Source organism: Sordaria macrospora, chromosome 6 (assembly GCF_033870435.1).
Source record: "Sordaria macrospora chromosome 6, complete sequence".
Classification (NCBI taxonomy): Eukaryota; Fungi; Ascomycota; class Sordariomycetes; order Sordariales; family Sordariaceae; genus Sordaria; species Sordaria macrospora.
This window is the reverse complement of record NC_089376.1, coordinates 2,474,824-2,495,896: the sequence shown is the minus strand read 5'-3', so window position 1 is coordinate 2,495,896 and position 21,073 is coordinate 2,474,824. Positions and strand designations below refer to the sequence as shown.

The following is a 21,073-nucleotide window of genomic DNA, read 5'->3' as shown; positions in this document are numbered from 1 at the left end:
TGGTCCCCACTCATCTTCAAATCGTGATCTGCTCGTTCCTCGTGGGTCCTGCCAAGCCTGCCTGCAGCAGTGCGTGAGAGCTCTGCTGGGACGTGCCCCACACAGTCTGCTGTGACTGCCCAGGTACAAGCGCCCACGGCCACTGCCAGGGCGGGAGCGAGCGACGTGGGTCGGGCTTGCTCTGTGCTTGTGACGTTTCTCGCTGCAGTGAGACAGCGACAGCGCCCGCCATTACCTTACCGGCTTACAATACGGCACGTACTTGCCAATCTGTTACCAAAAGGCTTTGAAGCTTCGGATAGCTCGGAGGCGCGAACGTGATCCCGAAGAACGATCGCGACCTTCGTCTGGCAGGAACGGCCTCAGACTCGTCATGAACCGTCAGGCACCATTCGCACACCATTAGAGGTACCGTAGTGTATCACTAACCCTCCCCAAAACGGCAACCGGGTAGCAACAATGAAGACGGGCTGGTTGCGATTCCGGGGTCGGCTGATGGCGCCGGCTCTTCGGATGGAGAATCAGATCTGACTCGACGCCATGCCGTGGTGTTTTGTTCGACGACACCTTTTGAATGGAAGAAAGTCTTGGATGGCACCGAATGTCTTGTCGTCGCTCTTGGCCGGGGGACATTACCAATCAGCGGGGGCCGGCGAAGGTTGATGGAGGCCGAGCTTTTTGCTATCCTCCCTTCCCGATCCGTGATCCCCTACCTGGGGCTGTCTCGCCGGCCTCCACCATATACCCTGACCATGCACAATCTTCCCTGCCCCTCTACGAGGTGTCTCCATGGAGCGACAAGATATATCCTCCTCGTCACCGTCATGTATTTTCGTTGCTGGTCTCTTTCTCACTTTCGATCCCGACACATCTCAAATAAAACACCGGACCTCCCCTCTCCCCCCTGCTTGCTGTTCATGTTTTGATAGCCACACCTCGACTCGCCTTTGTCTACACTGTCCTTCTATCACATCCATCACGGTAGACTGGTGAAGACCTCCAGCTCCCTATCTTCCTATTACCACCTCACCGACCTCACTCAGTTGAATGTGCCAATCTTCATCCCATCTTGACAACCCAGCCCAAGCTCCTGCACTCTGACCTCATCATAACGACTAGCCGGATCCCCAGTACGGACTTGAAGACTAGAACGATTTTGACCAGATGAAGTCCATTACCACAAGGCCGCTGCTCGCAGCGCTGGCTGGCGCCGCAGTTTTGGGACTGCTCGTTCCGACCGCTCTCGCGCACGGCGGCGATGAGGGCGGCCATGGCGGCCACGGCGGCATGGAGATGACTGATGCCGACAAGCCCAAGCCGGAGGAAGAGTACCCGCTCACGTACTTTGCGCACCCCGATCACAAGACGGCCATCTACGCACACATCGCCCTGATGGTTCTTGCCTGGGTTTTCATACTCCCAGTTGGTAAGGAACTCACCGCCCTCAGGCCCTGTGGGCGCGCTAAGAGGAAACGAAGGCTTCATTCAAAATGCTGACTGAAAGTGAACTATAGGTGTCATGCTCTCTATTGCCCGTTCGCGGTATAGGCTTCTGGCCCAATTCGCCTTTCTCGTCACCAATATCGGCGGCATGATCGTTGGTATCTTTTACAATGCCAGCACACCGGATTTGTATCCTAACAACGCCCACCACAAGCTCGGATGGGTTGTTACCTGGCTCGTTGGGGCCCAGTTCGTCATTGGCCTTTTGGCGAGCGTTGCAGGCGTCTTTAAGAAGAAGCCATCCGATGGCAACAGCAGGGAACGCCAGGGCTTCATGCCCGTCTCGACCCAGGCCATTGAGGAGCACAACAGTCATGTCAAGCCCGCGGATAACGACGCTTACCGATTCTCCAACGACAGTGGTCAGGGAACCGAGCCTTCCAGCGATGCTCTGCGGAGTCCTTCCCTTTCGTCTAGCCCCGGTGACGTTCCTCGACTCCACGACGTCAACCTCCACGACAAGGAATATGACGATGGCGATGATTCCTACGATGTCGACTCCCACAGCGGCAGCGAGCCTCTTGGACCCATGCTTCCTGCTTCCGGCAAGGCCGTTTCCACCATTCAGAAGATTGCCGGCAAGATTTCTGATCGATTCTGGAAGGTCTTGATCCTTGCGTATAACGTGGTTGATCGAGCTATCTTGCCCCTGGGTTTCGTAGCCTTGTGCACTGGTATTGTGACCTTTGGTCGTTTCTTTGTAAGTACTCGCCTCCTTTCTACCTCACGCGGGTTTTCGTAAGGGCGATGCAGCAAGGGCTCTGAAATCGGAAGCTAATTCGTTGTGCTTATAGGAGGGCTCCGGTATTTTCTCTGGCCTTGCTCACTGGATCAAGGGCGGTATCTTCTTCTGGTTGGGTATTTTCACACTCGGACGTTGGGCCGGCTGCTTCGGTGAAGTTGGTTGGGCTTGGAACGTGCGCCCTAAGCAGGCGGGCCAGAAATGGCGTCCATCTGCCGAGTTCGTCGAGAGTGCCTTGATTTTCACCTACGGCGCTACCAACATCTTCTTGGAGCATCTCGGCAACTGGGGCGGCGAATGGTCGCCTCAGGATCTTGAGCACTTCTCCATCACCGTTCTCTTCATCGGCGGCGGCCTGTGCGGCATGCTCATCGAATCCGTCCGCATCCGCGACCTGCTCAACACGACCGTCACCGACGCCGCCGGTCTCCCCGGTTCCTCAGAGGAACTCCGCCAGCACCAGCACCAGCACCACTTCCACCACGACGTGGAGGATTCTGAAGAGCATCGCGGCCAGCCGGAAACCTACTCCTTCAGCATGAACCCCATTCCGGCCCTGGTCATCCTTCTCCTGGGCATCATGATGTCCTCGCACACCCAGGACAGCATGATCTCCAGCATGGTGCACAAGCAGTGGGGCAACCTGTTGACGGGTGCCTCCTTCGCACGCGGTTTTACCTATGTCATCACCTACCTTAAGCCCCCGCGCTCCGTGTACCCTTCGCGCCCGCCGACGGAGCTCCTCACGGCCTTTGGGTTGATCAGCGGTGGCATCATCTTCATGGCCAGCGCGAGCGACACCGTCAGTGGCATGATCCACTACCAGCTCGATGCTATGTTCATGTACACCGTTACCATGGGCTTGGTCGGTCTGCTGATGGCGTGGGTTATCCTGTGCATCGCGCTCAAGGGTTGGGCGGTTCGCAAGGAGACGGGACGGTATCGCAAATGAAAGGGCTTCTTCGTTCGAGCTTGTTTCTTGCGACGCAATTCTCTTAGTATGAGAACACCGCCCGCGCATCCCGCTTAGATTGCGGATGCGATATATACAGCCTTGCCAGTAGGATGACTTGGCCGGATCATGGGGGTATTTCTTTTCCCACCCGCCAATTCCCGACCTAAGCATCCTACCTACATGGCTTGGTTGACTTTACCTTAACCAAAAGCGGCGAGTCCGCTTCTCGAGGCGATCCACCATCCCCAGAGAAGCTTGCAACAAGCCGATACATGTCAACAAAAAGACGTTGACTAGAGACTAGACGAGACAAGTCTTGACTTTGATGATGATGATCATCATCATCATGGTGCATGATACCCCCAGGTGGTTTGCTTTGAGATTTATTCCATATACCAACGACGGGTTGCGTCAAGTCGGTGTTTTTGATTTTCACTTTTTTTTGGGCGGTTGATTATTTTCGCGCATTGATTTTACAAAGAGAGATACCCCCCCTTTATACCCAATTTTTTCCTTCTTTTTGGCACTACACGACACACACAACACACATACACATACGTACATACACACATATACGCGACAAACGCACATACGATCGTTTACGACACACACTCGTTCAAGGGAGGATCATCAATAAAGCAGGGGCCCCCAGCTGAAATCGGGGTTGTTGGCACCGCACGGCACGGTGCGGCACGGTATGGCATCATGGCATGGAATGGGATGAAATGGGATGGGATGGGATGGAAATGAGATGCCTCAGGGTAATGCGGTTAATGACACATAACGGAAACAATACAAATGGGGGGGATGCAGAGTGGGAATGTTTCATGCCATGGAAAAGGACACGCCGGGAGGGGCCGGGAAGAGCTTTGGAAAGAGAAGCATGTTGTCGAATGTAGACAGACGTAAAGATAAAGCATGAAATGATAATATGTATATAAATACTCAAGACACAGATCTCAGCACTCTTGATCTGAAGAGATCGACCCTCTCCAGCTGATCTGGCAACACCTAAAGGTTGCAATGTGTGAAAATAAGGATGCTCATATAACCTCAATGAAACTCAGCTGCCTTTGTTGTATAGGGTAGGGTACACTTACGGGCTCCTTATTCCTACACTACAAACAACTATTGGACCAAAACACCACTTTTTGTTACAATATGATACACACACATCTTTTGACGCCCCTTATTGCACCCCTCCCCCTTCTGCTCTCACCCCCTCAGTAACCTCCGAACGGAAGCCTAGTCGTCCGGATATGATTCCTTGATGTTCGACACAAAAGTGCAGGTTTCCCTGTCAAACCGCTTGAAGTACTTGCCCGCCAGGAACTTGAGCGACTCGGGAATCAAGTCAGGATCGGTGATGATCTCGATGCTATTCTGAGCCACGCGCAAGCGGTCAACCTTGGGCCTCTTAGAACTCCTGTTATAACACCCGTAGTTAGTAAGAAGTTGACAGAATGGAGATTGAGCGTACAAGTAAACAAAGAGACGAAATAAGGGAGGGACGACATGGCCATCGCCACTTACATGCATGTATAAAACACTCTGGCCAACTGAGGCCTTAAACCAAAGCCTTCCGAGTGCAACCTATCCCCCGAAGATCGAGGAGAAGTCGTAGGAGACTGGACTTCGTCCTCGTAACCATCCAGGTAATGCGGAACCGGAAGGCCTGCGGACCCAGTCGCCCAGCCGTTGATAATCCCAATCCATCCGTACCTTTTATGGCGGAAGACCTGGCCGATCCTGTAGCGCACGCGCTCCTGCATCTCCTGTGTGTAGCGACGGGAGACGACTGCCTCCCTCCCGTCGAGGTTGTCCAGCATTCTCAAGATCTCGCGAACGTTCTCCCATCCGGTGCGGTTGCGCGCGTGCCCCGGCGATGCCACGAACTGTTCGTACAGTGGAAGAAGATATTTGTGGACGATCCAGGCGTCTTCGCCCCACGACATGGCAAACGAATGCAGGAAGGCTTCGAGGTTCTGGTCCCAGTGGAGAGTAGACACCGGTTTAACCATCAATTCCGCCCACATCGAAGCATACTTGGCCGCCTCCACGTTGATGTCTGGATGACCGGCCCGCAACCTTTTCGCTTCGACCTCGATGGGCTCCCCTTGTCGGTCGGCGAGGTTTTGAATCCGGCTGGTGGCGGCTTTGATATTGGCCGCTGTTCGGAGGACGATAATAGGGACAGGCGACGGCCTAAGAAACACCTCTGAGCCTTGTGTCCACCCCAACTCAACCAGTGCCCTCCGTAACTCATCAAGTGTAACCTCCCCATCCCACTTGTACGGGTTCAGATACATGGTCTCTGGTTCGGCTTTGGGATCCTGTACCACATCACCATCCAGGGTCATACCAGGAGGGGCCTTCACAGACGCGTGGACGTGACTCGGGAATGCACAACATGCGCTTGACATGCCAAGGCGTTCGGCAACCGAAGCAAATATAGCGCTCGAAATTATGGGAAGCGACGGGTGCTCGTCATCGGATAGGGCGTGGCCTAGAAGGCAATTCCTCAGGTTGTGGTAGTTGACGGTCTCGGCCTCCATCCCCATCAGATTCTGGGCTCTCAGCCATCGGTTTAAGGCTAAAGCCTTCTGCCTTGTTGACATGATCTCGTGTTCTGGGTGCTCTTGCGTGAATCTATGGGCGAGCTCGTCTAGTGTGCTCAATATCTGCCGCAAATTTGTAAGCTAACAGGCTTGGTCGTGGGAGATGGGCGTTCAACATACGTATTCAAGGTCTTGGGGCTGGTCGTGTAAAACAAACATGTCGAATGCGCCGAGAGCACGATCGAGCCCTGAGTACGGATCGGTTCCTGTTTCATAGCACTTGGACCAGACCTCTACAGCCATGCCCCTGTGGATGCTGTCCAAGGCCGAATTTGCATAGTACCTGGATGAGCGTTAGAGTAACCGAACGATCTTTGGATCTAGGGAGGTGTCCCGCTTGGGTCGAGAGTAATTGTAAAGCCACCATCAGAGGGGATCGACTGATACATAAGACCCTTGACTGCAGTGTACTTTAAAAGCCAAGCTGCCTTGCCACAAGAGAGCTGCCTCGTACCTTCTGGCCAAAACGTCATCATGGGATTCATCGGCGTGACACTGCTCCAAAAGAAAGTCTTTGGCGTCGTAACCGAACTGACAGATGCGCTGCAGGTTCCTTAGCTGGCGATATCTCGTCGTGAGGATCTCGTCCAGAAGGCGTTTGATCAAGTGATTTTGCCTCTTTCTTCGGAGCCATAGCTTCTTCCACTCGATAGTAGTTGGTCTCGGGTCCGATAGTTTCGCAAAGAAGTAGTGTTCAGGTTTCCAGAAAGTAAACGAGTTTCGGCAAAGATATCGCCATAGCAGCGGTTCGTTGGCAACGTGGTAGAAACGACGCGAGACCGACTGGATGTTCAGGACGTTGTCCTCGGGCGAGACATATAGAAGGATGTGACGGATGAGCTCATCGGGGAAGCAATCCAGTGACGAGGACGTCATGGCGCGGCTCTCCATGTACACACCCAAGGTGTGTTAGTCGCCAATATATTTGCGCGTCTTGCAACTCCCGGTCCGGATCCTGGACGTCCGAGTTGTCGGGAGCTGATTTGTTTAGAACGTCAGAGGTATGGAGAAAGAGCTCAGCTCTGGGATTGGGGGTCGAGAGTCGAGACTCTGTCGAGGGGAAATTCAATGATGTGCTGCTGGGGCAGATCGGCACAGGGAAGAGGGACGTTAACGGGAACGCAGAAGCAAAGCGGAAGCAAGAAGGGAAGGAGGAGACTTTTTCTTTTTCTCCGTGTGCCGGAATGAGGTTGAAAAATCAATATGTCATCCTTTCCGTTCCTCTCTCTGCCCCGGCGTCATATTAGTGGTAAAAACAAAAACTTAAGATGGGAGGCGTCTCGGTACCTGGAATCCGAATGACGGCACCTTATCGAATAATTTGGCTTTATTATCGTCGTAGCGCGAGGTCAGGCAGGCATTTGGTCCGTAAGGTGCCAAAAGTTGGGACGGCACGACGGCTTGGATGTAATATGGCCCGAGCGTCAGCTGTTATGCACCTTAACACGCACAGATGCTTGTGTCCGCAGGTGTTCGTTCAATGTTCAAACATTGGAGTGTCTCACTTGCTGTCTGCTCTTGCTGCACTGTCTGGGCCGCCCTTGCCATGCCCGCTGTCCGTGTCGGTCGTGACTGTGTTGGGTTTTGATATGCGGCTTCCACCTCGTGCTCGCTCGTGCAGCAAGAGTGACACGCCGGCACGCTTAAGAGCCCCACTTTTGCCCCCAATTGATCTGGACCGCGGGGTAAAAGTGTCCTGAAATTTCCCCTTGCGGTGTCTCTTTGCGCCGCCTTCGTTCCGGTCCAGACGTTCCCTTCTGTGCTGTCGTGTCTCAGAGTTGTGAGTAAAGTCCCATCCAGTGCGTCCCGTACCTAACCCCTCCTTCCCGGCCTTCCGTCCCTCTACAAGTTGCTCCAAAGCCTTGCGACCATACACAGTACACGTCCAAGTGAGTCACGGCCCCGGGTCTCTGACAGAACCCGCGATATTGTTATCTGTAGGAACCCTTCAGTCGCATACCACCGAACACCCCCGAGGTTCTATCGACACATTTCAACATGGAGCAGGTTACCGAAAAGGTCACCGAGACCCTCAAGAAGGTCGCCATTGGCGGCGACAAGCCCCAGAAGGAGAAGAAGCAGAAGAAGGAGAAGGCTGCCCCCGCCGCTGGCGGCGATGCCGGCCCTCTTGAGATGAACCCTCCTCCTGCCTTCATCCAGGAGCGTCTCGACCTCTTCGACAGACTCTACAAGGAGCAGCAGGAGGAGCTGGCCAAGCGCCCCCACGATGACATCCTTATCACCATGCCCGACGGCAGCACCAAGGCCGGCAAGGCCTACGAGACCACCCCCGCCGAGATTGCCAAGAGCATTTCCAACTCCCTCTTCAAGCGCACCGTTGTCGCCAGGATCGACGGAGAGACACTATGGGATCTCGAGCGCCCTCTCGAGAAGAGCTGCAAGCTCGAACTCCTCGACTTCAACGATGACCAGGGCAAGTTCGTCTTCTGGCACTCGAGTGCCCACGTCCTCGGTGAGGCCTGCGAGCGCAGGTTCGGCTGCTCTCTCTGCATTGGTCCCCCCGTCGACAACGGCTTCTACTACGAAATGGCTCTTCCCGGCGGTGCCGCCGTTCAGTCTAGCGATTGGGCGCCCCTCGAGAACATTGTCACCAAGATCGTCAAGGAGAAGCAGCCTTTCCAGAGACTGGAGATGAGCAAGGAGGATCTGCTCAAGATGTTCGCCTACAACCCATACAAGCAGCACATCATCAAGGACAAGATCCCCGACGGCACCAGAACCACCGTCTACCGTAACGGCCCCCTTATCGATCTCTGCCGCGGTCCTCACGTCCCCGACACCAGCAGAATCGAGGCTTTCGCCATCATGAAGAACTCTTCTTCCTACTTCCTTGGCGACGCCAACAACGACTCTCTCCAGCGTATCTATGGTGTCTCTTTCCCCGATAAGAAGCAGATGGCCGCTCACAAGAAGTTCCTTGAGGAGGCTGCCAAGCGTGATCACCGCCTCATTGGCAAGCAGCAGGAGCTCTTCTACTTCGAGGAGTGCTCTCCCGGTTCCGCCATGTGGTTGCCCCACGGTATGCGCATCAACAACGCCATTATGGAATACATCAAGGAGGAGTACTGGAAGCGCGGTTACGACGAGGTCATGACCCCCAACATGTTCAACACCTCCCTTTGGGAGCAGTCCGGCCACTTGGCCCACTACAAGGATGACATGTTCATCCTCGACGTTGACAAGGAGCAGTTCGGTCTCAAGCCCATGAACTGCCCTGCCCACGCCATGATGTTCCGTCACCGTGACCGCAGCCACAAGGAGCTCCCCCTCAGGCTCGCTGATTTCGGTGTCCTCCACAGAAACGAGGCCAGTGGTGCTCTCTCCGGCCTCACCCGTGTGCGCAGATTCCAGCAGGACGACGCCCATATCTTCTGCCGTGAGGATCAGATCAAGGCCGAGGTCGCCGATCTCTTCGACTTCATGAAGTCCTTCTACGGCATGCTCGGCCTCACCTTCAAGCTGAAGCTCTCTACTCGCCCTGAGAAGTACATGGGTGAGATCGAGACCTGGGACCGCGCCGAGGCTCGCCTCAAGGAGGCGCTCAACGAGTTCACCGCTTCTACTGGTGGCACCTGGGAGCTGAACGAGGGCGATGGTGCTTTCTACGGCCCCAAGATCGACATTGCTGTTTTGGACTGCCTCAACCGCCCCTGGCAGTGCGCCACCATTCAGCTCGACTTCCAACAGCCTATCAACTTCTCTCTCGAGTACATGACCGCTGAGACCCAGGCCAAGCAGGATGAGAGCAAGCTCGCCCCCAAAGCTCCCGAGCCTGAGGCTCCTAAGGAGGAGGAGGCCCCCAAAGAGGGTGAGGACAAGAAGAAGAAGCCTCTTCTTGTTAAGAAGCCCCTTGCCCCCGGATGCGCCCGTCCCGTCATGATTCACCGTGCCATGGCTGGTTCCATCGAGCGCTTCACTGCCATTCTTGCCGAGCACTTTGCTGGCAAGTGGCCCTTCTGGATGTCGCCCCGCCAGGTTATGGTCATCCCCGTCGGCATGGGCTTCCTTGATTACGCCAAGGAGGTTGCTTTGACCCTCAAGAAGGAGAAGATCCACGTCGGTATGTTGCCCCTCACAACATCCATCCCTTCATCACTCCCTTTGGATAGTCACTGACACCAAACCACAACAGATGTCGACAGCTCTGGCAACACTCTCCAGAAGAAGATTCGTTCCGCTCAGCTCGCTCAATGTAAGTTCCATCCACTCCCGGGTTCCGTACCCCTTTTCGCGCAATTATTACACCTGCTAATCGCACAACGACAGACAACTTCATCTTCGTCGTCGGCGACGACGAGAAGACCAACCGCAAGGTCAACATCCGTTACCGTGACGACACCTCCACCCAGGCCCGTGACGTGCCCTACCCTCTCTCGGAGGCCGTCGACAAGCTTCGCGCGCTCAAGGCCGATCGCGGCATGTACAACCCTTTCCCCGCCCACAACCCCAAGAAGGAGGAGGAGAAGAAGGCGGAGGCTGCGGCTGAGGAGGTCAAGGCTTAAATTTTCAAGTCAATAAACTTAAGGAAAGAAAAAAGTACATATTGTGTAAAGGAAAATAAATATCCAAAAGTTCATGTTGGGAGCAAGTCGGAGTATGGGTTATAGTCGGAGCATTTAGTCTAGCATATGCTTGTTACAGAAAGGTAGAGAAAGAGGCGATCATCTTTATTCAAAATTATCGACTCTTTGATGTTTTAGATGGTTTGGTGGTTTTTTTTTTCAGGCGCACATTGTGTATCTTTGCGTAGGTCACAACACTGTGGGTAGGACGTACGAATCCCGCGTGAACGGAGTACGCAGTGCGCAAAAGTAGAGGGTATTTGTATTCGAAATAAATAGAAAAGCACACACTCGTCAGTCGTCAGTCACATACCACAACGCAGCTAACCTGATAGTAACCAGAAAGGAAAATGGCGGGAGAAGAAAGAGCAGGCATGATAGTCGTTTCAACAACTCCCAAAACCCCCCAATAGACCCACGGCTAGTTTCCCTATTCCACCCTGTGTTTTCTTCTTTTTGTCTCGGCTTCCTACCTGATGAAGGATTCTCCGCCACCTCTGTCTCGATCTTCTCTTTCCCTTTTGCCCTACGTTCCCAAACTCGTAGCAGGGCCTCTTCCTTGTTGAAATCCAGGCCCTTTCCATAACACCTTATCCTTATCCCATCCCGTTCGTTCGTTTCCCTCTCGTCGTCGTGATTCGCAATTCCTTTTTCTTAGGGCTTGGGAATATGAATAGTCTTGCTCGTCATCAAGCATCCGTGGAGCATAAAGATGAGAACAATCGGGTGGAACTCGAGCACGGTGCCCTGGAACATGGTACCCCAGGGAAGCGAGTCATGGATCCAGCTTTGCGACACCCAGTAAGCCATGATGGCGTCCAGACCGAGCGTCGTGGGGATGGGCGTGCCCTCGAAATAGGCGGCCTTGCCGTTGGCGTCCTTTGGGATGGCGGTCGCGGTCACGTTGAAGCGGGCGAGGCGGGTGAGGCCGCAGAGGATGAAGAAGCCGAGGCAGAGATGGTCGAGAGGAGTGCGGATGCCGATGGCGAAGGCAACGACGGCGGGGGAGACGCCGAAGGAGATCTGCAGGTTGGGAGAAGTTGCGGGTTAGATGGTTGATGTCCTGGAGGGGGTTGAAGGAGGGGAGGAGTATTGTTACATACCAGATCCGCCAACGAGTCCAGCTCTTGGCCCATCATACTGCTCTTCTTCCTCCAACGCGCTACCTTGCCATCCATGAAATCGAAGAACAGGCCGAAGGGGAGGAAGGCAAGCGCGTAGTAGAGGTTAGTCTTGTCGGCGGGGTCGCCAAGGCAGTACCGCAGAGAGGAGAAGAGGGAGAGAACACCGCAAAGACCTGGAAGAGTTCAAAATCTGTTAGCATTCTGTTTCCGCGTTATTCTATAATATCTTAACTGGTGAAGAGGTTATGCATGCGTTGATATCATCCTTCAGGAGCCGAAAACCGCAGTTCGTGACGACCTTCGCCTCTTGGGCGCTTATAGGCCTGAAAGGTCCCGGTGTCACAAGCGCCGGCTTCCTACCCCAACCAGACAGGATGTCCGAGAAAATATCAAAAGACAGAAACTAACCATTCAACTCAGTGATGAGATCCGCGAGGTGCATCGCGCGGATCAGAGAGAAGTGCCCCGCATCTGTAGAGAAGAGAATTTCCTGCTTGTCGTGAGCTGGAGATTGACGCGCCATGTTAGCAACTATCGTCCTGTCTGGATTAAGCGTCGATGTCTTTGGATTCTTTTGAAAACGGTGTGCTAGATGATATCGAGCGGACGGATTCGCGGAAAGCCGGGGATATGGAAGGAAGGAAAACATACAGCGATCGAACTCGGCAGCAGCGGCGGAGGTGGAGTCATCCTGGGGTGCAGCGCCATTGGCGACCGACGCAGCGCTCGGCCGTTTCGACATAATTGCGGTTGTGTAGATGGAGTTGAAGATTCACTTGGGGTCTTGTGAATGGAAGAAATGGGTTGCTGTCGTGTCTGGCGCTTATCGTCTTTTTTTGGTGGTTGCCGGATGCAAGGAGGGTCTAGGTAAAAAAAAAAGTTGGTCAGTTGGGGAACAGAAATGATGCAGCCTGCTGTTTGGTTGCCTCTTCGTACATGTGAAGATGGAGACTGAACGGGAGATGCTTACCGAAGGACGAGAGAGATGCTTTCACAGCCTTTTTCAAGCGAGATTTGTAAGGGAGAGAGAAGTGAATGTTTGTTTGTCGGAAGGACAAGTAATTGTATGAATATGTGACCAGAAAAACCAGGATAAGAAAGGTGGTGGTAAAAGTGTTGGTCACGGTGCCTTTCAGTTTCGAGGTTCCCCTCTTCTTACAACTTCAGTACTACGGCAGTGCAGGTCAATGCTTCTCTGAAAGTCTGGATGAATGACAGGGTCCTGCTTTTGGTAGCAGGGGTTATGCCGTCATTCTGCCCAGCGAAATCTGACCTTGGCGGGAACCAGGTCGTCCACCGACTCGAGACCGCCTTCTCGAATCGTGCTTGGGCCGTTAACGGCCACCTTTCTGCCGGCCCAACGAGTCGCTACAAGTACTTGACCGCCTGCCCTTATCGCTCATTCGGCCGTGGGACATTGTCCAAAATTACGTCACAGGTAACAGCTGATACAGACTTGTAATGGTAAGTTTTATTCAAATTGCAAGGCATCGAAACATCGTCGATCAAGAGACCATATGGCACGATTCCTGCGCGTCATGGTCTCCCAACATCTCTTTCGACCCTGTTTCAGTTTTATCGAAACTAATATTAAGTTGACCGTTGGCAATGGGCTGGTTGGTTATCCGGCTTTGTCCAAAAACGAAACCCACATTCCGATCCTTGAGCCGCGACAAAGGCCCTTGACCCTGAAATGGCCCGTCGCCATATCTATTCCCGGAGGACGAGTTGTGCTACACTAGTCCATCGCAGGGACATTTATGAACCGTTTCGCGCTTTTACCTGTTCATGAAGCTCCTTCAGCATACCACGCTCGGCAAGCTTGGTTACCCATTCATGGATGGCTGGTGTGTGGTCTTTCCTTCGTCCGGGATCTTCATCCTGAGAATCACCGTCCTCGTCTCCCTCCGGCCCAGACGCGACTTCTGTGTAATACCCCGACCGAAGCTGCTCCTGCTTCTGGCGGAGCTCCGTTCTAAAAAGCAGCGCCTCGGCCATTTCCATACCACCCACTTGTATTTTATCTTGCAACCGAAGCCCGTCCGATGAACCCTTGATGATGAGTTGAACTTCGTCGGCACTGAGCTGGAACTCGTCCAGTTTGCTCTTGTCGCTGAAGTTGCTGATATGGTCCTTGCATGAAGACGAGCCGTCGTCTTCTTTAAACCATGCAGACTCTTTTCCGAATGCATCATTCAGCAGTTTCGTGTAATGGATGTTGAGAGCGAGTTGACGCCGCAGTGAGGCCAGACGGTCTCCGCAAAGAGCCAGGAGGCTAAACGCCAGTTGACTGTCCTCGTACTCCATCATCTTTTCCTGGATCACAGGCTGGACTATACTCGTCCAGTGCGCACCTTCCTCGAATTTTCCTACATTATCTGTTAGTCACGTCCTGTCTGAATTTTCCCGTTTGAACAGGGGTGGCATACCGACGTAGCGAGGGTTGAACTTCAGCCCATCGAGTTCCCACACGCTACGGTCCCGGTGATTTGGCACATATGCAACAAAGTGATAGGCATCCTCGATTTCTTGATTCTTCTTCCGGCGCGCTGTGGTTTTAGCCCGCTTCTTTTTGCTTTCCTCGACCTTGTTCTCGAGAGCCAGGGCTGCGTTGAGGAGGTCCAAACGCCTGTCTAAACGTCAGCTTGCGGTCTATTTATGGTCGTCCTGGAGGCAGGAAGGGTAGTTACCTTGCAAAATGATTATGAGCTACCCTTATCCACGAACTGGTACTGAGCAGGTGGCCGCGCAAGGGTGGAGATAGGGGTCTAGATTCCTCCTTGAACTTGGACAAGTTGGCGTCCAGTGCGAGGTCTTCTGCGTTCATGATGATGTTGAATAAAGCAACTGTCGCACATGCATTGTTGGTTGTCTGCCAAGCACAGTTAGCCACAGCTGATGACAGAGGGAGTCATCCAAGGAGATATTAATGACTTGCCTGGTTAGCGAACCATAATCCAAACTCCTCATCGGGCTCCAGATCCTCCTCCTCCTCGTTCATGACCTGAAATAGGAACACTAGACCATATAGCGGCTCCCTACGTGCAGTCAGTGCCTGTTGACTTTGATGCAATATACTTGGGGGACACTATCACACTCACGGGAGAAGGAGGAGCGATTCCTCGTCAACAGACAACACCTCTCTTATTTTTGCCTCCCGTATGCCGAGCAATCTGAGAATGCGATTGAAGAAGACTGGGTCAGATTCCACGTCCGTCCAACTTGGCCACTCTGTCAACTCATTTTCTTGCCACGGTCCTAACGAAGCCTCCAAGACGTTCACGGGTACGTCAAAGATTTCGGGCGCTGCCTTGCGCTTGGCGTTTCGTCGGGGTTGAATAGCTGTCTGTTGCTCCCCTAGCTCAGGCGACGCCTTATGTTTTGATTTCTCCTCGGAATTGGGTGTTTCCTCCTGCTTTGCCGAGTGATTCGATCCGAGCGACGCCCTCTTCTGGTTGGCCTTGACACTGACGGACGAGTTGAGTTCGTCGTTAGAGCTGAGTTCCGCATATCTCGTGTTTGGCCTGCGGGCACGCCCTGAGCGACGGATTGCTGCCGGCTCACTGTTTGGTTCCATTTTGGGAATGATGTATCGTAAGCTGAACTTGATGAATCGGACAGATAATGAACCGATCAAGCTCAGCAACGGATGCTGAGGGATAGGAGAGGATTCAGGCGAAGCAGCTTGTCTTTCCTAGCTTTGGTCTCACAGACTACCGCCGTTCTGACAACTAGAGAGTGTACCGCGCGATCTTGTTTGTTGACTTTTGAGACTCTGGATAAGGCATGCCGCGCATGTAACAGAGAATCCCGAGTTTTCGGAGGCTGCTTATGTTGTTCGCCCGCAAATTCAAAGGATGAATAAGGTTGATTCTAAACCCGAATGGGAGTTGATGGCTCCAAAGCATAAAGAGGAGAGAGAGTGCGCCGGAATGTTACAAGTGAATACACCACTCAAGAAACTCGCTTGTGTTCAGTCCGATAATCCTTGAGACTTTGAACAAACGATTTGAAAAATTGGATTGGCGGACTGATGAGCGGCAGGTGTATTGACGAGTTGATGCGGTTAGCGAGTGACACGATGGTGATGCTGGAAAGAAAGAACGATGACCATAGAGGTCAGGTTGTCGGCCACATGTTGCTTCATGTAATAACGTGTAAGTGTTCCATGTCGCAGTGAGGCGCACGTAGACGCTTGAGCAGCTGCTAGACGGGGAGGTACACGGAGACCACCACTCCTGCAGCAAACACTTGTGCAACAGGGTTGTAAAAGAGCATGCTGAGCATTAACTCCCAGATACATCTCGAGCTCCAGATTACGCGCGATGTTACGTACTAAGAGTTCTCTATAAATGTAGCCTATCTGACATGGTGAGCTTGATGTTGTTAGACCTCTTAAGGTTGTTTACTTCCCTCAGGATGGCGGGGATGGGACCTACAGAAAGTACGTACTGCACTATCTGACAGCTTGAAGCAGCACGGGAAGCTTCAGACGAGCACTGACCAACCATAAAAAGATAGCGGCAAGTGGGGAAGTTTCCCGCTGGGTCTCAACTAATTGTGGGTCATTTGCCTTGTCTCCTCCAATTATGGTCGTCTAAACAGCAAAGGCCCGGCCATTGGCACACGCTAGCAGCTAGCGCTGTGTGCAGTGAGCAGCGACTGCAAACCTCAAGACCACAAGGGAACCGCGTCTTTGACGTGACTGTTGAGAGTGCTGTGAATTTTTAGGCCCAGCTCTGCCTGCCCGCAAACAGAACACCACAACCTCAGCCAAAAGAGGAAGAGAAGGCCGGTTATTGATGCCGCATCTCAACACACCACGACCAACGACTGAGGCCTTAAACATCACGCATCCTCCCCGTGGATCATCCGCCGGCCCTTTGGCGACCCGATAACGACGACGACGACGACGGTAGCCACGACGACGACCACGACAATCACGACGACGACCACGACAATCACGACGACAACCACAACGTGCACCTTGCTGTGCCTTGTGGCCGCCACCCACCCAGGCATACCCAACAAGTACTGATCAGCCCGAGCCACACCCTCGCTGGTATACATTCGACCTCTTAAACACCACCTCATCGGCCTCGAAGCCGTCAAGCCTGCGTAGACTCGGCATGCCATGGTAGCCAGGGACTCTTTAGGCGGCTTTCCCATGGCCGGACCAAGACGACCCGAAGCTCCTCCCGCGAATCGCGCCCGGACAGCAACACCCAATGCCCTGCCCGTCGCTCCCCAAAGAAATGCGCCGGCACCAACAGGCCCGGGGCCTGTGATCCCGCTTCACGTTATCGATGCGCCCACACAGCGCCTCTATGCTGTGGCCATATACGCGGCTCTTTTTGCGTGGAAGCTGTACGACTGGACCCAAGTGGTGGAAGAAAACACCGAGTCTTTCTGGTTGTTCCTCAAGTGGATCGCCCTAGACCTCATCTTCCTCTTCGGCCTGCCAGAGCTTAGGATACCATGGCTGGAACTATCACAGTCTTTCGTCGTTTTCGCCTTTGTGGCTCACGCTCTGGTTGACTGGATGCTCATGTTCAACATCGGCCTCCCATGGCAAACATGGCTGTTCGGATTTGTCAAAGTCTTCTACGACCGAGAGCTTGCGATTACCGAGCACCAAGTCAAGGTGTCTAGCATCCTCTACAACCACTCTCTCCTCATGGGTAGGCAGATCATCAATATTCTTCCAGAAGGGTAAGTCAAGTGCATACGCCGCGTGTGACAAAGCAGAGCAAAGCTGACCATTTACCAGTTCCGTGGTGCTCAACCCCGAAAACACCCCGTACTGCATCGGAGGGGACACCAAGTTTGCCTCGATCCCTCTGTTCTTCAACGCGACGACTCCCATCGATGTCGAGATCATCCGTACCGACCTCGAAACCAACGAACACGAAGTCCTCAAGTTGACCAGAAGCCAGCTCAAGGAAATCAAGAATGAGGTCAAGAGGAACGCCGATGATGAGATCTTCACTGTTAAGTACAACTTTCCCGTCAAGAAGCCCGGTGCCTACCGGTTGGGCAAGGCTCTTGACGAGTATAAGCTCGAAGTCCATCGCAGGACTCCCTTGACCTTTGTGGTTCCCTGCCCTCGCGCTAGCGTGGGGGTAGTCCCTTCGCCAAACCGTTGTATCGGCGATTTGTCTGATCTCAGCCTCTTGGTTGATGGCACGCCGCCACTGAAGGTCATCTATAGCCGCACCATCAACGGCAAGGACCACAGCTTCAATGTCCAGAGCTTGCAGCCGGAGGGCTTCTCCTCTCCGCTCCTCGGTGCTTCGCGCAGTCTTGAGAGACTCGTAGAGGATGATGATGTCTCCTGGGCTCGTGCCCAGCGGGTTCCCGTTAGCCTCAATGAATCCATGAACGCTGGCGGAGCTTGGCAGTATTCCGTCGATGAGGTCCATGATGCGTTCGGTAACGTTGTTAGGTACACCGGCCATGCCGACGACTTGGATCCCAAGACAAAGCCAAAGCATTTGGTGCATAATCTCTATGTCAAGGAGCGACCGCGCGTTCGTCTCGAAGGGTGCGATGTGAGAAACCCACTCAAGGTTGCTAGGGGCGGTTCCAAGGATCTTCCCGTCAGATATGAGCTTCCTGGGCCCGTACCTGACGACACTACACATACCATCAACTGGCAGTTCTCGCCGATTGATACCCTTACCAAGAGCGGTGACCATGGTGATGTCGTTTCTATGGGTACCTACGACGCTAAGAATGCCAGGGACCGGCCCAGACTCACTACACCCGGCTTGTATACTATCAAGTCGGTTGTTGCCGGCCAATGCGAGGGAGAGGTTCAGGAGCCGTCTTCTTGCTTGCTACTGAACCCTCTTGAGCCCAAGCTTACGCTTCGCTCAGATGAGATTCCCGATACTTGCGCTGGAAACTCCATTGGATTGCGCGTTGACATGGACCTCATTGGTACCCCGCCCTTCAACGTCAGATACGAGGTCATTTCCAATGGGCAGCGTTCGGTCGAGCGTATCAAGGTTAATGGCCTGCGCTTCCAGCAAGAGCTCATTCCTAGAATCGCCGGCCATCACAAGTATGTGTTCACCCACATTGGCGACGCCATCTACGAACCTCAAAAGCTCAGTGGGCCCGAGTATATGCTCGAACAAGATGTCAAGCCCGCAGCTTCTGCCAACATCATGCACAGCACTGGTAATATGGCCGCTTGTCTTAACGACGATGTCTCGGTGGATGTGTTGCTTCAGGGCGACGCACCATTTACGCTGGAATGGGAGGTTATCCATGACGGCAAGAGAAAGCAGCACAAGGTCAAAGATATCCAGACGAACAAGTATCAGATCAAGACGGGCTCCCTTGCTAAGGGCGGCGAGTACACCCTGGCGTTGACAAGCGTCCAGGACAAGAGAGCGTGCCGTAACTTCTTGCAGGACGAGGTCAAGATCTCGGTGCGCCGCCAGAACCCCAGGGCAGCGTTTGGTCTTATCGATGCCAAGCGCAGGACAATGGCAGTCGAGGGCTCCACGGTCAAGCTACCGCTTCGCCTCACTGGAGAGGGCCCATGGAAGGTTTTCTACAGCAATGTTAATGACACCTCGACAAACGCCCCCAGGGTTCTGGAAAAGACGATCAAGAACGACAATGATTTCCTCGATGTTCGCACCAAGGGCATCTTCCAGATCACGGATGTTTGGGATCGTCAGTGCCACGGCATTGTTGATCCGAAGGCATCATCTTTCGAAGTCAACTGGTTCGCTCGTCCAGAGCTCGCCATTGTCCAATCTGCGCACGTTCAACCTGAGGGCACCAACAGCTTTGTTGTGAGCGATGTCTGTGAGGGTGACGTGTCTGGATTTGAAGTTGCACTCAAAGGTAAGTCCACTACAAGTCACCCCATTAGGCACCTTTCTCTATTTCCTTGCAACCTACTAACATTTCCCAGGAACACCTCCCTTCCATGTCGAGTACCAGATCCGCCACCAGCCTGCGTCTGGGCCAGCTTCCATCAGTAGGAAAGACTTCGAAGCTGCCCTCGGCAAGGGTTCTGTCTCGGCAGATACCTCCAGGGCGGGCCAATACACGTACACGTTCAACTCGCTATCGGACAACCTCTACAACAATGACCGGACTTTCAAGTCCGTCATTGTTAAGCAGAAGGTTAATCAAAAACCCACTGCTGCCTTCGTTAAGCCCGGACAGACCTTCAAGTACTGCAAGACAGACCAAGGCGAATCTGAGTCGATCCCCATTGCTCTCAACGGCGTCCCGCCTTTCAACCTAGAGTTCGAAATCAGACACCAAAGCAGCCCAATTCCGGAAGTGTACCGTACACCTGCTATCAACTCGAACTCGTACGAGATCCAGATCCCGCGTCACCAGCTGCGTCTCGGAACCCAAACGATTCGCATCCGCAGCGTTCGCGATGGCAGCGGCTGCCATTCTATCTCCGATTACACTTCCGCCCACAGAGACACTCCCGATGGCAAGGCCCACTCGGTTCAGATCCAGCTCTTCGAGGCGCCCACCATCTATCCTCTCGAGACTCGCACCGACTACTGCGTCGGCGAACGTCTCGGGTACTCCCTTGCTGGTGCCACCCCCTTCGAAGTTTGGTATACCTTCAACGGCGAGGAGTCCAGGGCCAAATCTCCCACCACGACTTTCCGCCGTATCGCCGAGCACCCCGGTGAGTTTACGATTACCTCGGTTAGTGACCGGGCATCCGAGTGTCGCGCTCCCGTCAACTTCTCCAAGACGATTCACCCTCTCCCCGCGGCCCGTATCTCCAAGGGCAAGCAGGTGCAGACCGACATTCACGAGGGCGGTGAGGTCGAGCTCCATTTCGAGTTCTACGGTACTCCGCCGTTCGAGTTCACGTACACTCGCAGCACCAACCCCAAGAAGAAGGGCGAGCGCGCGACGGTCCTGGAGACGAAGCACGAGATCAGCGACGAGTATAGCAAGGTCATTAAGGCCAGCCAGGAGGGTGCGTACGAGGTCGTGGCCATTAAGGATCGTTTCTGCGCGTTTTCCACGCAGATGCTTGGGGTGGAGTATGTGGAGGGTAAAGATGGTCGTTTGTTGAAGTACCAATGATCAACTATGGTGATTTGTATTGAACTCGGCTAAGAAGAGAAGGTCGTGAGAATTGAGAAGAATTGGACATGAGGGGAGAAAGACTGGGGAATGAAACCATGCAGGGCCTCCAAAAGATAAACACCCAACATGAAGACAGAGAAGACATGCTGCATGGCACGAGGTGCGTGAATAACTAAAGGAAGCAGATTAGAATATCAAGGATGGAAAAGAAGATGAAAGAGATCGGGTTTTACGGATGGAGGTTTGGTTTTTTGTAACGAACTATCACCGCTACTCTACATGACCTTATGTGTGTTTTTGTATTGTAGACTAAGAACATAGCATGGCGTTTTCTGTCTTTATGGGGAACGAAACAGTTATCACAACTCACGAAAATCAAAGGAATAGGATAGGATAGGACCAGATAGCAGAAGGGGCAGGAGGCAAGGAAAAGGAACAATGAAAGAACTTTGAGAATA

General features: G+C 53.4%; 6 protein-coding genes across 6 annotated transcripts; 3 read left to right on the top strand and 3 right to left on the bottom strand.

The window, feature by feature from the left end:
• Positions 1-1,164: 1,164 nt before the first annotated feature.
• On the top strand, positions 1,165-3,197 carry SMAC4_03507 (uncharacterized protein; the record flags this gene model as incomplete). Its single annotated transcript, XM_003351156.1, has 3 exons — positions 1,165-1,426; positions 1,515-2,203; positions 2,298-3,197. The coding sequence occupies 3 exons, from the start codon at positions 1,165-1,167 to the stop codon at positions 3,195-3,197; spliced, it is 1,851 nt and encodes a 616-aa protein (XP_003351204.1).
• A 1,150-nt stretch (positions 3,198-4,347) lies between these two features.
• On the bottom strand, positions 4,348-7,101 carry SMAC4_03506 (uncharacterized protein). The gene is made up of 4 exons (XM_003351155.3): positions 6,273-7,101; positions 5,939-6,101; positions 4,734-5,881; positions 4,348-4,626 (listed from the first exon to the last, which is right to left on the bottom strand). Exons 1-4 carry the CDS (start codon positions 6,707-6,709, stop codon positions 4,446-4,448), a joined length of 1,929 nt encoding a protein of 642 aa, XP_003351203.3. The 5' UTR covers positions 6,710-7,101; the 3' UTR covers positions 4,348-4,445.
• A 515-nt stretch (positions 7,102-7,616) lies between these two features.
• SMAC4_03505 (uncharacterized protein) lies at positions 7,617-10,500 on the top strand. The gene is made up of 3 exons (XM_003351154.2): positions 7,617-9,899; positions 9,972-10,031; positions 10,106-10,500. Exons 1-3 carry the CDS (start codon positions 7,817-7,819, stop codon positions 10,339-10,341), a joined length of 2,379 nt encoding a protein of 792 aa, XP_003351202.1. The 5' UTR covers positions 7,617-7,816; the 3' UTR covers positions 10,342-10,500.
• Positions 10,501-10,579: 79 nt separating this feature from the next.
• On the bottom strand, positions 10,580-12,882 carry SMAC4_03504 (uncharacterized protein). The gene is made up of 5 exons (XM_003351153.2): positions 12,496-12,882; positions 12,177-12,388; positions 11,934-12,029; positions 11,505-11,698; positions 10,580-11,424 (listed from the first exon to the last, which is right to left on the bottom strand). Exons 2-5 carry the CDS (start codon positions 12,265-12,267, stop codon positions 11,056-11,058), a joined length of 750 nt encoding a protein of 249 aa, XP_003351201.1. The 5' UTR covers positions 12,268-12,388; positions 12,496-12,882; the 3' UTR covers positions 10,580-11,055.
• A 47-nt stretch (positions 12,883-12,929) lies between these two features.
• Positions 12,930-15,770, bottom strand: SMAC4_03503 (uncharacterized protein). The gene is made up of 5 exons (XM_003351152.2): positions 14,627-15,770; positions 14,464-14,563; positions 14,216-14,397; positions 13,955-14,154; positions 12,930-13,894 (listed from the first exon to the last, which is right to left on the bottom strand). Exons 1-5 carry the CDS (start codon positions 15,100-15,102, stop codon positions 13,284-13,286), a joined length of 1,569 nt encoding a protein of 522 aa, XP_003351200.2. The 5' UTR covers positions 15,103-15,770; the 3' UTR covers positions 12,930-13,283.
• A 515-nt stretch (positions 15,771-16,285) lies between these two features.
• On the top strand, positions 16,286-21,058 carry SMAC4_03501 (uncharacterized protein). Its single transcript, XM_003351150.3, has 3 exons — positions 16,286-17,237; positions 17,296-19,388; positions 19,459-21,058. The coding sequence occupies exons 1-3, from the start codon at positions 16,660-16,662 to the stop codon at positions 20,610-20,612; spliced, it is 3,825 nt and encodes a 1,274-aa protein (XP_003351198.2). The 5' UTR covers positions 16,286-16,659; the 3' UTR covers positions 20,613-21,058.
• Positions 21,059-21,073: the final 15 nt, after the last annotated feature.

Excerpts from the sequence above, each read along its gene's own strand:
- SMAC4_03503 (XM_003351152.2), bottom strand. The coding sequence starts at position 15,102 with ATGGAACCAAACAGTGAGCCGGCAGCAATCCGTCGCTCAGGGCGTGCC. Across the intron at positions 14,155-14,215 it reads GCTCATAATCATTTTGCAAG|GCGTTTGGACCTCCTCAACG; the intron begins GTAACTACCCTT and ends ACGTTTAGACAG. Across the intron at positions 13,895-13,954 it reads GTTCAACCCTCGCTACGTCG|GAAAATTCGAGGAAGGTGCG; the intron begins GTATGCCACCCC and ends CAGATAATGTAG.
- SMAC4_03501 (XM_003351150.3), top strand. The coding sequence starts at position 16,660 with ATGGTAGCCAGGGACTCTTTAGGCGGCTTTCCCATGGCCGGACCAAGA. Across the intron at positions 17,238-17,295 it reads ATCAATATTCTTCCAGAAGG|TTCCGTGGTGCTCAACCCCG; the intron begins GTAAGTCAAGTG and ends ACCATTTACCAG. Across the intron at positions 19,389-19,458 it reads ATTTGAAGTTGCACTCAAAG|GAACACCTCCCTTCCATGTC; the intron begins GTAAGTCCACTA and ends AACATTTCCCAG.
- SMAC4_03505 (XM_003351154.2), top strand. The coding sequence starts at position 7,817 with ATGGAGCAGGTTACCGAAAAGGTCACCGAGACCCTCAAGAAGGTCGCC. Across the intron at positions 9,900-9,971 it reads GAAGGAGAAGATCCACGTCG|ATGTCGACAGCTCTGGCAAC; the intron begins GTATGTTGCCCC and ends AAACCACAACAG. Across the intron at positions 10,032-10,105 it reads TTCCGCTCAGCTCGCTCAAT|ACAACTTCATCTTCGTCGTC; the intron begins GTAAGTTCCATC and ends GCACAACGACAG.
- SMAC4_03504 (XM_003351153.2), bottom strand. The coding sequence starts at position 12,267 with ATGTCGAAACGGCCGAGCGCTGCGTCGGTCGCCAATGGCGCTGCACCC. Across the intron at positions 12,030-12,176 it reads TGCTGCCGAGTTCGATCGCT|CTCACGACAAGCAGGAAATT; the intron begins GTATGTTTTCCT and ends GTCAATCTCCAG. Across the intron at positions 11,699-11,933 it reads TCTCATCACTGAGTTGAATG|GTCTTTGCGGTGTTCTCTCC; the intron begins GTTAGTTTCTGT and ends GAACTCTTCCAG.
- SMAC4_03506 (XM_003351155.3), bottom strand. The coding sequence starts at position 6,709 with ATGGAGAGCCGCGCCATGACGTCCTCGTCACTGGATTGCTTCCCCGAT. Across the intron at positions 6,102-6,272 it reads GATGACGTTTTGGCCAGAAG|GTACTATGCAAATTCGGCCT; the intron begins GTACGAGGCAGC and ends ACGCTCATCCAG. Across the intron at positions 5,882-5,938 it reads AGCCCCAAGACCTTGAATAC|ATATTGAGCACACTAGACGA; the intron begins GTATGTTGAACG and ends AATTTGCGGCAG.